The sequence below is a fragment of the Suricata suricatta genome, chromosome 16 (assembly GCF_006229205.1).
Source record: "Suricata suricatta isolate VVHF042 chromosome 16, meerkat_22Aug2017_6uvM2_HiC, whole genome shotgun sequence".
NCBI classification, from domain to species: Eukaryota; Metazoa; Chordata; class Mammalia; order Carnivora; family Herpestidae; genus Suricata; species Suricata suricatta.
Genome location: NC_043715.1, coordinates 50,058,635 through 50,069,840, shown reverse-complemented (window position 1 = coordinate 50,069,840; position 11,206 = coordinate 50,058,635). Strand labels below are relative to the sequence as shown.

Genomic DNA, 11,206 nt, shown 5'->3' with positions numbered 1-11,206 from the left:
ACCGGCCGCCAGCACGCCGCTGCCTTTGGGCCTCCAGCAGCCGCAGGCGCAGCAGCCTGCCCCGCAGGCCCCCACCCCTCAGGCCGCCGCCCCGCCTCAGGCCACCACCCCCCAGCCCAGCCCCGGCCTGGCGTCCAGCCCAGAGAAGATCGTCCTGGGACAGACACCCTCTGCCGCCACCACGGCCATCCTCACTCAGGACTCCCTGCAGATGTTCCTGCCTCAGGTAACAGGGGCGGGGCTGGCGGGTGACGTCGGCGGGAGCGTGGCGTGGAGGGGTGGGGCTGGTGGGGGCGTGGAGAAGGCGGGGGCGGGGCTGGCGAGGGGCTGGCCAGGGCCAGGGGAATTGGGGGGCGCCGTGGAGAGGGGCCAGGGGCCAGAGCTGCAAGTGTTGGCGATGCAGGCAGCCGCTGGGAGGGGGGCGTCTGGTGAGCTTGGGGGAGCGGCACGACCGCTCTCAGCGATGCATGTCTCCGAGGGGGCAGTCAGAGGGTGGTGGGGACCTACAGTAACACAAGGAGAGGGACCGGCTGGCTGACAGACTGTCTGCTCTCCTGCTGGAGGGCGTGAGAATCACAGACAGGTGGGCAGACGGACAGAGGGGGCGGGAGGCCATGGGGGAGGTGCAGCTGGAGGTCTGAAGGGGCCTGAGCCAGAGGGACGGCTGGCGTAGCGGCCTCTCTGGTGCCCGGACCCCGGGCTCTAGCCGCCCCGGTCTGTCGGTGCCCCCGCCTGCAGTCCCCACCACCCCCTGCTCTGGAGCATTGGGGAGGCCGGGGTCTTGGGGTGGGGAGGCTGCGGGGCCGAGGGGTGGCCTTCTGACCCTGTGCGGGCCGCCCGTTTCAGGAGAGGAGCCAGCAGCCCCTCTCCGCAGACGGCCCCCACCTCTCCGTGCCCGCCTCGGTCATAGTCAGCGCCCCGCCTCCCGCCCAAGGCCCAGCCCCGACCACCCCCACCGCCAAAGGAGCTGGCCTCGGCCCTCAGGCCCCCGACAGCCAGGCTTCCCCGGCGCCGGCCCCCCAGGTAGACGAACCCCAACAGCCTCTGCCCCAGCTCAGACCGAGCCTTGCCCCTGCGACCCCCTCCTTCCCGCACCCCTCTCCCTCCTCGCTCTGGCTGCCCTGCCTGCCTCTCTGTCTTGCTGGCTTGGGAGAGGTGTTCTTCGCTCCTCACATCTTTCCTGAAGGTCTCCTGGCAGCCATGGACTCCTAGGACCAGAGCCAGGCCTGGGGGAGCCCACACTGTAGTCAGGGACATGGATGGGGGGCTCATGGCAGGCGATTACTCCCTAGAATGACCATTTTCATATCTGGATGAGTAGCACGTTCGGAGGGGTCGTATCTCCTTAGGTAACCAGGGGCCTAACTGAAAAGCCCTTTCTCCTGGAGTCTTTTCTTTGCACCTTTCACAAAAACGATAGTACACTCCGGAGGCGGGTTTGCCCAGTCTGTCATTCAAAGACTCATCTTGGAGACTTTGCTTCGTTCTTCTGAGGACTGCCCCGTTCTCTGCTGTGCAGACGTGCAAGTGTTTATTTAACCTGTCCTTGTTGTCGAGCAGCTGGGTCCCTTCCAGCCATTAGCCATTATGAACAAAACTGCCAAGGATGACCGTCTCTATGTCACTTTGTGGGGTAGGTTCTTAGAAAGGGAAGCGCTGGGCCTGTCACGGGCCATTTGCACTTGCGGTTGTGACAGATGCTACCAGGTCGCCCCCTGTGGGGTATAAATCAGGGCACCCTTTAACAGCAGTGTGCGGTCCGTGCCTGCTGCTTGCTCTCCAGCTTCAGCAGTGTACTGAACTTGGCCAGTCTGGTGGGTGAAAAGTGGTTCCTATCTTGTTTTCGTTTGCGTGTCTTTTACTGAGAATGCGATTGAGCTGGTGTTGGTAGATTTAGAGCCATTTGTGTTTTCTGTGCAGTTGTCTTCTTATACCACTTGCCATTTAAAATCTGGGTTCCTGGTCATTTTCTTGTTGATTTGTAGCAACTCTTTACATATTAGGAAAATTGGCTTTCGTCTCATTTGAGTCATAAACACATGAGAGTGCTTTTATGGGGTGGATGTTGGACTTATCCAGAAAGGACTCGTGGATGGATAGATTGGGAGAGGCAAAGGAGGAGGAAGTGACATCGGCAAGGTGACAGTGACAGAAAGCAGCATGAGCTTTGGCATTAAATGGCCACTGTTTCTCTCTCAGGGTCTGCTATTTGCCACGTGATTGTAAGCAACCAGTTTCTCCTTTCCTTAAACAGATATTTGGGGAAGGAGGGCACTTACTATGTGCCTGGCCTTGTGCTGACCCTGAGCAAACCCCTGAACCTGCCAAACCTGATGTCTTCTTGTGGAAAATGGGGATAATGGTTTCTTATAGGTCTATTAGGAGTGAAGGAGTTAACATGAGCTTAGCACAGAGTAAGCACGCGGTAAATATTCGCTATTGTCAGTATTTTTTTTATTGTCACTGCGGGGTAGAGCAGAAGCAGGTCCGGAGTCAAGGGCTGGAAGGACACAAGGCCAAGATGGCATCAGGCCATGTCTACAGCAAGAGGAGAAGCGGAGTAGGGGAGGGGACGCGAGGCCAGGAGCCGCGTGGCCTGTGGTCAACTCAGGTTGGAAGGGGTGTTTCTAGAGCAAGCCAGATGCAGGCCTTCTAGCAAGCAGCTTCTCTACCCGAGCCTTCCATGGTCCGCTGTTCCGGGGGGCTATGGAGTCTCCCCTGGGCGCTGTGGGTGCGAGCCAGGCCGCAGCACGCCTGCGGTGACCCATTGCCCCAGTTTTCCCAGTACCGACGAGGTTTTAGCAGGCAAGACTTTTCAGTTTATTTTATTTTACTTTATTATTTTTTAATGTTTATTTATTTTTGAAAGAGAGAGAGACAGAATGTGAGCAGGGGAGGGGCAGAGAGGGAGGGAGAGACACAATCTGAAGACAGGCTCCAGGTTCCAAGCTTTCCAGAGCCTGACGCGGGGGTCAATCCCACGAACCATGAAATCGTGACCAGAGCCGCAGTCAGACGCTCAACCGACTGAGCCACCCAGGCGCCCCAGGACTTTGTAGTTTTAAAACCGAGACCATCTTGGGCAAACTGGGAAAAGCTGGGTCACCCTGCTTACTCCTCACGGCACTCCCCAGCCACATCGCCTCAGACGGAGCCTGCACCCTCCAGCCCAGCCCTCCCTGGCCCTTGCCTCGTTCACGCTTCTCCGTCACACCAACCGCCATGTGACGGCTGTCTGGTGTCCTGATTTACCCTGTTCTTGCCATACCGTCATCTCCTTGAGGGCAGAGAGTTCTGTCCGACGTCTTCTCACCTTATCCCCAGTGGCCAGAACAGGGCCTGGCACACCGTGGATGCTCGGGGAGCATTGATTGGATAAATCAACAGAGGAAATCGTTTATTGAAGAAGTGGAGCACGTGTACGAGTGCCCAGCCTATGCGGGCTGACTCGGTGCCAAGTACACCACAGTGGAATCAAAGGGAGAGAACGTTCTCAGAGGAGATGCAGTTCCACCACTGATAAACAGCCTGCTAGAGGAAACCATTGAAGGTAGCAGGGTACCCGTGAAGAGACAGGCGAGGGTCCTGCCCTAGGGAGAGTGTGCAGGAACAGCCTTTGGGAGGAGGAAGTTTTTAAGCCAGGGCCCGAAGAAGAAGTTGTGGGGAAATAGCATGTGCAAAGGGCTTGTGGCATGGATGAAACGGGATGTCTAGGAATGGAAAGTAGGCTGGAGGAGGGGTGGAGTGAAAAAGGGTCAGAGAGGTTGGCGGTGTCTTGTGGGCCAATGAGTTTGGCCCTGGCGACCACTGGAGAGCTTTCAGCTGGGCCACCGCGTTGTCTGATTATATGATTTTCAGCGATCCTTCCGGCTTCCATTGGAAGGTGGTTTGGTGGCCACTATGAATGGAGGTCTAGAGATGGTCGTGGGACAAGGTGACAGTGCTTCAACGTGGTGGTCACAGTGATGACAGAGGGAGGTAGGAGGATGCAGGGGATAGTTGGGAGCTCACTTAAGGATTAGAGGCACGAGGAAGAGGGCATTATGGGAATAACTTCACGGATGACAGCGTTTCTGTTACAGTAAGACCTTGGATTGTGAGTAACTTGTTCTGGGAGTGTCTCTCACAGACATTGGGATTCGCAGACATTTCTAATAAATCGTAGCTCCATAAAGAAGCAAGGCCTTGCAATACGAGTCGTCCGTGACACGGAATGTCACATGTCACAACTGAGCCAACCGTTCTTAAAATTCGCTTTGGTAGACGAGTGCTTTGGATTACGAGCATGTTTCCGGAACAGTTTATGCTCGCACACCACGGTTTTACTGTATTTCCGCGTGCCGTTCAGAACACTTTATAAGCGTTGTCTCTGTTAAACCTCCACTGGGTAGGTGGTATTATTATCCCCATTTCACAGGTGAGCAAACAGAGGCACAGAGCCATTTGAACCCTAATGGTTTGTTGCCAGAAACACCTGAGGCGTTTGGAAAGCCAGGCCTGAGCGTGAATCCCAGCTCTGCTTAGCATCAAGTGCTCTGGGGCATCATTTACTTGTCTGTAAAATGGGCACATGGCCACCAGCCTCACGGGAGGCTCTGCACAGTGTGGGCACTCAGTGAGCAGTTACATGTCATGAGCAGTGATAGTAGGAACGATGTTTGTGGCCGACCTTTGAGAAGAAAGGTCAGTGTATGCGAGCCACCTGCATACAGGCTAGCGACAGGTGCACGGGTCCGCACAGAGTGACTGGCAGCGGCCTCTGTGCCTACGGGTGCGTGGTTCTCCATGCAGGTTTGTTGGGTGTGTAGGTAGATGGGTAGATGGGTGGGTGGGCGGATGGACCGGTGGACAGGCGGGCAGGTCGGTGGACTGCAGAATACAGGCACGCAGAACCCCCCGCATGTCCCTGCTCGCGGGACACGGCCGTGCACGCGCACGCGCACGCATGCGCGCCCGCCCCTCCCAGGCTGGACCGCCACGGTCAGGTAGTTCATTTATGCAGCCCACATTCCCCCTGGCACCTGCTTCGTGCCCAGCCTTTTGCTGGGAGGTCTGGACGCAGCCCCGGCCCTGCCCTCTCGGGGTTCACATCGATATCCTGGCTTTTGAGATTGTCCCTTGTTGGGGCCCCAGCTGCCTTCAGGGAGGGAACACTGACCACCCTGCTCAGGGGGCTCAAGGCCCCTGGATGGTGGACTTTAAAACAAAGCCACAGGGGCACCTGGGTGGCTCAGTCGGTTAAGCCTCCGACTTCGGCTCAGCTCATGATCTCATGGTTTGTGAGTTCCAGCCCCGTGTTGGGCTCTGTGCTGACAGTGCAGAGCCTGCTTAGGATTCTCTCTCTCTCTCTGCCCCTCCCCTACTTGCACTGTCTCTCTTTCAAAATAAATAAACTTAAAAAAAATTCAGTTTGAAAAGAAAAGAGATTAATTTGAGTGAGTCTTCCTTTTCATGGATTTCTGGCCCTTGCCCCGTGTGGACACCCACCCCTGTCAGTTTCTTTGTAGAGTGCCATTTTGTGTCGTCATAGTGCAGGCCCCGTGGACATTGGGTCATTCTTCGCTGTGGGGGGCCGTCCCATGCACGGTAGCACGTGGGGTACATCCCTGGCCTCCCCCACTCGTTGCCGGGAACACCCCTTCTTTAGTTCGGAGACCTTCCACGGTTTGTCCTGTGTCGCTTGGGGGACAGAGTCACCTGGGGTGGGAACCGCTGCCCTGTGCACCTGGCAGGCACCGCTCATTGTCTGAACCAGGGCCCAGGTCGATGGGGACAGCACCTGTGGGCACACACTTTCCCTCTGTGTTTACACACAGAAGCTCACCACCTTGTTCTTCTGTATCTTGCTTTGCTCATTCAGCGATCTCTCTTGGACCCGTGACTTGCAGACTTTTCTTTTTTTAATGTTTCTTTTATTTTTGAGAGGGAGAGAGAGAAAGACAGAATGTGAGGGGAGGTGGGACCGAGAGAGAGAGAGAGAGAGAGAGGGAGACACAGAATCCGAAGCAGGCTGCAGGCTGAGTTGTCAGCACAGAGCCTGACGCGGGGCTCGAACCCACGAACTGTGAGATCCTGACCTGAGCTGAAACCAAGAGTCAGACACTCAACTGACTGAGCCACTGAGGTGCCCCCTTAAAGATTTTATTTTTAAGTAATCTCTGCACCCCACTTGGGACTTGAACCCACAACCCCGAGATCAAGGGTCACATGCTCTACTGACTGAGCCAGCCAGGCGCCCCTCTATTCTTTGTAAATGCTTGTCACAACCCACGAAATGACCAGAACCTTTACTAACAGGCACTAGGTGTGGTTTGAAAATCAGTGTCCCAGAGAACAGCCGTGGGGCAGTAGTCAGGCGTGGGGACCCCGGAATCCCCACTCTGCCGCTGACGGGCCCCAGGTCACTGACTTCTCTGTGCCTCAGTTTCCTTCCCTGTAAAACGAGGCTGATAGCGAGAGGTTGTGATGAACAAGCTCACACACACTAAAGAAGCTTGAACGGGGTCAGGTGTGTTGAAAACGCCCTAAGGCAAAAGAACCCAGGCACACAGACACTCGGTAAAGGGCCAGCAGTCACCATTTTGGGCTTTGCGGTCTCCGTCACAGCCCCAAAGCCCCAGACTGCACATAAACGTGTGAGCGTGTCCGTGCTCCAATAAAACTTTATTTATGGACCTAAAATTTGAATTTCCTATCATTGTTGCCAGTCACAAAAATATTCTCCTTCTGATTTCTTTTCCACCATCAAAAAATGTAAAACAACATCTTCTTAGCTTGTGGGCCATACGAAATGATAGGCCAGGCCGGCCAGAGCTGGCCCGTGGGCTACCACGTCCTGTAGTCTTACTGTTTTTCATGAGACGGACACACTGTGATTTATTAACGTGCTTCCCCCTTCGAGAGAGTAGTGAAGGCAGTTTCCTGTGTATTTAGCAAATTGCACTCCCGTATGTGTGCTGGGACCCAGGCTCTGCATGTCGGCAGGAGGATACCTGCAGGGTAAGGGTCTAGAACTTCTAGATCAGAGCGTGCACCCACTTCCCATCCGGTGGGTGGAGACTGCCCATGAGCGCCGTCTACATTTGGGCAGTAAGGCTCTCTTGGCGAGCAGTCCAGTTGTGGTGTAGTTTTTTAAAAACATGACTGCAAAACTCCTTTTGTGCTGATTTAGAGAATTTCTAAAGCACAGAAAAGAACCAAGAAGAAAAACTAAATCCATGCAAGGGCCGCTGGTAACATTGGAGGCGAGGGAGGGGGGTATTGTGACGTTTACTTTCAGCCTAATTTTTTTCCCCAACCCATTTAAAACATTTTAAATTTGGGGGCGACTGGGCAGCTTGGTACGTTAAGCATCTGATCCTTGATTTCAGCTCGGGTCATGATCTCACGGTTTTCGTGAGTTCGAGCCCCGCATCGGGCTCTGTGCCGGGGGCCCAGAGCCTTCTTGGGACTCTCTCTCTCCCTGCCCCTCCCCTACTCACCGTCTCTCTCTCTCAAAAAATAAACTAAAAAAAGAAAACCCAAAATAAAAACACTTATAATTTTTAGAATTAGGTATTCCATTCACGTGGCTCAATCATTGAAAAGCAGTTCTTAGAGTTTTTAAAATTTTTTTATTTAATGTTTTTTATTTATTTTTGAGAGACAGTGCAAGCAGGGGTCAGAGAGAGAGGGAGGTACAGTATCTAAAGGCAGGCTCCAGGCTCTGAGCTAGCTGTCAGCACAGAGCCCGACGCGGGGCTCAAACCCACAAACCGTGAGATCGTGACCTGAGCCAAAGCTGGACGCTCAACTGACTGAGCCCCCCAGGCACCCCAGTTGTTAGAGCTTTAAAGCCCCTCCCCAGGTCTACCTTCCCAACCCACCAGCCCCTCTAGGAAACCACGATTCCTTATTCGTTGTATAGACGTCCAGTGTTTCCAGCGTGTGCGTGTAAATGTGGATTTATGTTTCCCTCCCATGTCTGACCGGCCAGAAGGTAGCACATTCTCTGCTGTCTTGGCAGCGATCGGACAGTTTCCTTGACCGCTTGCTCCAGCTGGAAGTACTGCTCAGTGGGGTTGGACCTCACTCCCTCCCCAGTCTATCAGGTCACTTCCGGGAAGCCTGTTGGCAGGTTCAAAGCAGACGAAACGTGCGCTTACAGTTTGTACGGCTACTGAACTGTGTTGTTCCGGAGTTGTGGTGAATCCTAACAGTTTAGAGCCTCAAGGGCAATACCGAGAGTGCGGTTGAGACACGCCTCATTCCTAACACAGTGAGTGAAAATGGTTCCCGCGGGCACTTGCGGTGTGCACCTCTCATTAGAAACGAGGTTGAGCATCCCTGGAGATAGGTAAGCCTGTGACTCCTGTTCTGTGCGCAGTCTGAGCATGGCCTGTGCCCCGTTCTCTCACTGGTTTAAATGTTTAAAAAGGTTTGAAATAGCAACATTGTAGGAACTGTACAGAGAACCCATGGGCGGTTCTTTGCTCTTCAACTGGATGTATTAGTTATCTACTGCTGTGTAACAAATTAGCCCCCCACACTTAGCGGCTTTAAACAGTAAGTATTAACTTATCTCTCGTAGTTTGTGAGGATTGGGAATCTGGAAACAGTGTAGCTGTAGGCTGCTGGCTCACAGCCTCTCATGAGGGTCACTTAGGGCTGCAGGTACCTGAAAGCCTGGCCAGGTGGGAGAATTCGCTTCCGAAGGGTGCGCTCACGCAGGTGCCGCAAATGGCCTCAGCTCCTCCCTTCGCAGCCCTCTCCAGAGGGGGCCTTGAAACTCATTCCAAACTTGGCCTCCTCCAAAGTAAATGACCCACCAGACAGTCCTAGGATGAAAGGCACAGTCTTCTCTAGAACTGCTTCTTGGAAGTAGTGGATGCCCGTTTCCGCCAAATCTGTTGGTCACAGAGACTAACGCTAGGACGAGACCCAGGGAGAGAGGAGACCAAATAATGAAGAGGTGGCACCGGCGGGGGCCACCTTGGAAGTGGCTGTCACCCCCTTGTACCCACTGGAAACGTGTTGCCATATTACCTTCTTCATCCTCCGTTCTCTTGAGGTGTGTCCATTTTTATTCTGAATCATTGAGAGTAGATCTCATTATCTGCTTAATGTCTCAGCCTTTGAGAGCAAGAGTGTTCTCTTACTTGACCACAGCAGAGTGAGCAAATGCTGCAAACTGAGCATTGAGACAGCACCGTTAACCACGGTGCGTAATCTAGCGTAGCCAGTTGTCCAGCGATCAGGTGATGCGCTGTCACTCTCCTCATCTCCATTAGCTTGCTGCCCGTTGTCTGGCCACCTCGCTTGGCCCCGGAAGCGCGGAGTGGCCAGCTTCCTGCCTTATTTCCTCGGCTTCTCACCTGCTCTGGCCGAGCGGGTTGTTTTCCCAAGTTCTCTATGCTAAATACTCCCAGAGCAGGTCGCCCCGTGAGCAAGTTCCCCAATGGTTCCTAACACAGATTCCTAGAGGGCGGATTAGCGGGCCAAAGGTATTGACCCTTTCAAAGCCCCCAGACCAGAGGGCCCATCCCAGCGACAACCTCACCAGCCCCTTATGAGAGCCGAGGGCCTCTCTGATCTCTCCTTAGAGGTCGCAAGCCTTTAGGGAGGCGTGGATTGATTGGTGGGGGCGGATTTTGTGTTGCCTTGTGGGGCGTTGCTGAGGGCCAGCCTTAGGAGGGTCCAGGGCGCTGGAGGCTTACGGCAAGTCGAAGCCTTGAAATCATGAGTTGGCCCACTCTAGGGGCTCACAGCGAAGAGCCCCAGCGAAGAGCAAGGCAGCACGGTGACCTTGGGCAAACCCCCTGAGCCCTCTGGGCCTGAATCCTTCAACTTGGAAGTCACAGGGCAGGGGTGAGGCAGGGGGAGTCAGGACCAGCCATTTTGGCTCTCTGACCTCAGTTTTCCCATGTGTGAAATGGTCTCAGTGTTTTCTCTGCTTTTCAGGGCTGCGGAGGGACCATATATAAGTGGGTGCGGGTGGTCGTCCATGCATGGATCGCTGTGGGCTGTCACCAGGGTGTGGGTCCCGTGACAGTGGAAGGGGGCCGGCCTGCTGCGGGGCCCACAGCTGGTACTCACGGGTTAGACAGGGGCTCCCCGAGGTCATGATTTGGTGGCGGGGGTGGGGGAGGGGGAGAGTGCAGAGTGCTCGGTCTGAGGTGTGTCACGGGCCAGGTCACCACTGCGTGTGTAACAGACCAGTGCCTGGCCCGCGTGTGCAAGTCTGATGGACACAAACCCATACGCACGTGCCCAGGTGGGGCTGCAGCCACGGCTGCACAGCCACACGGAGGCAGACGCCGTGGACACTTAGAGGGCCCCTGAGTCTAGGCCAGGGTCCAGCGGGCCCTGGCCCTGACCCTGACCCCCAGTTGCCGTCCCTGTCCTGGGCCCTCCAGGCCCCCCAGCCCCCGGTGTCCATGTTCCCAGGTTAGCTGGACAGTCAGGCCCCTCGGGGCTGGTGGCTGGGGTGCCGCCTCGTCCCGCCACCTCCCTCCCCTTTGCTGCTCTGCTCGCGCTCCCTGGCCCCCCTGCCTCCCCGCTGGGCAGCTGGTGTGGTGCTCCCCCCGCCCCCCCGCCGCCATTGCCACTGCTTTCTCCGCTGCTGTCCCCAAACCCTGCAGAGCTCACCTGCGAGGGGGGAGGGGGAGGGGGTCTGCAGGGAGGGGTGAGATCAGAGGAAAGGTAGGGAGGTGTGGTGGGGGCAGGTGGAGGGGTGGAGCGGGGCGGGGGGTGGTAAGGACAAGCCTTGCTGAGTCCTCTCTCTCAAGACAAGGGGCGGCTAAGGAGGAAGTATTTTGGTGGGAGTGGCTGGGGTGCCCAGTATTGGGCCAACGGGACCCAAGGTCGGTTCTGACTCCCACCCCCTCCCCTCTCCCTCCCTCCCCCTGCCCAGATCCCGGCAGCAGCTCCACTCAAGGGCCCAGGCCCCTCCTCGTCCCCGTCACTACCTCACCAGGCCCCTCTGGGAGACAGCCCCCACCTGCCCTCCCCACATCCCGCCAGGCCCCCCTCTCGCCCGCCCTCCCGCCCCCACTCCCGCCCACCCTCCCAGCCCCAGAGCCTGTCCCGCCCGCCCTCAGAGCCCACCCTGCACCCCTGCCCCCCGCCCCAGGCACCCCCAGCTCTACCTGGCATCTTTGTCATCCAGAACCAGCTGGGGGTCCCCCCGCCTGCCAGCACCCCGGCCCCCACTGCCCCCGGCCCCCCT

At 56.2% G+C, this 11,206-nt stretch overlaps 1 protein-coding gene across 1 annotated transcript in view; it reads left to right on the top strand.

The window, feature by feature from the left end:
* The window catches only part of BICRA (BRD4 interacting chromatin remodeling complex associated protein), an 81,037-nt gene that overhangs the window by 61,396 nt on the left and 8,435 nt on the right, over window positions 1–11,206 (top strand). Inside the window, exons 7-9 of the mRNA XM_029924332.1 lie at window positions 1–226; window positions 847–1,023; window positions 10,892–11,206. The exon at window positions 1–226 is cut by the window's left edge and continues 51 nt beyond it; the exon at window positions 10,892–11,206 is cut by the window's right edge and continues 306 nt beyond it. Coding sequence (XP_029780192.1) covers window positions 1–226; window positions 847–1,023; window positions 10,892–11,206 — 718 coding nt within the window. The remainder of the gene's footprint in view (window positions 227–846; window positions 1,024–10,891) is intronic.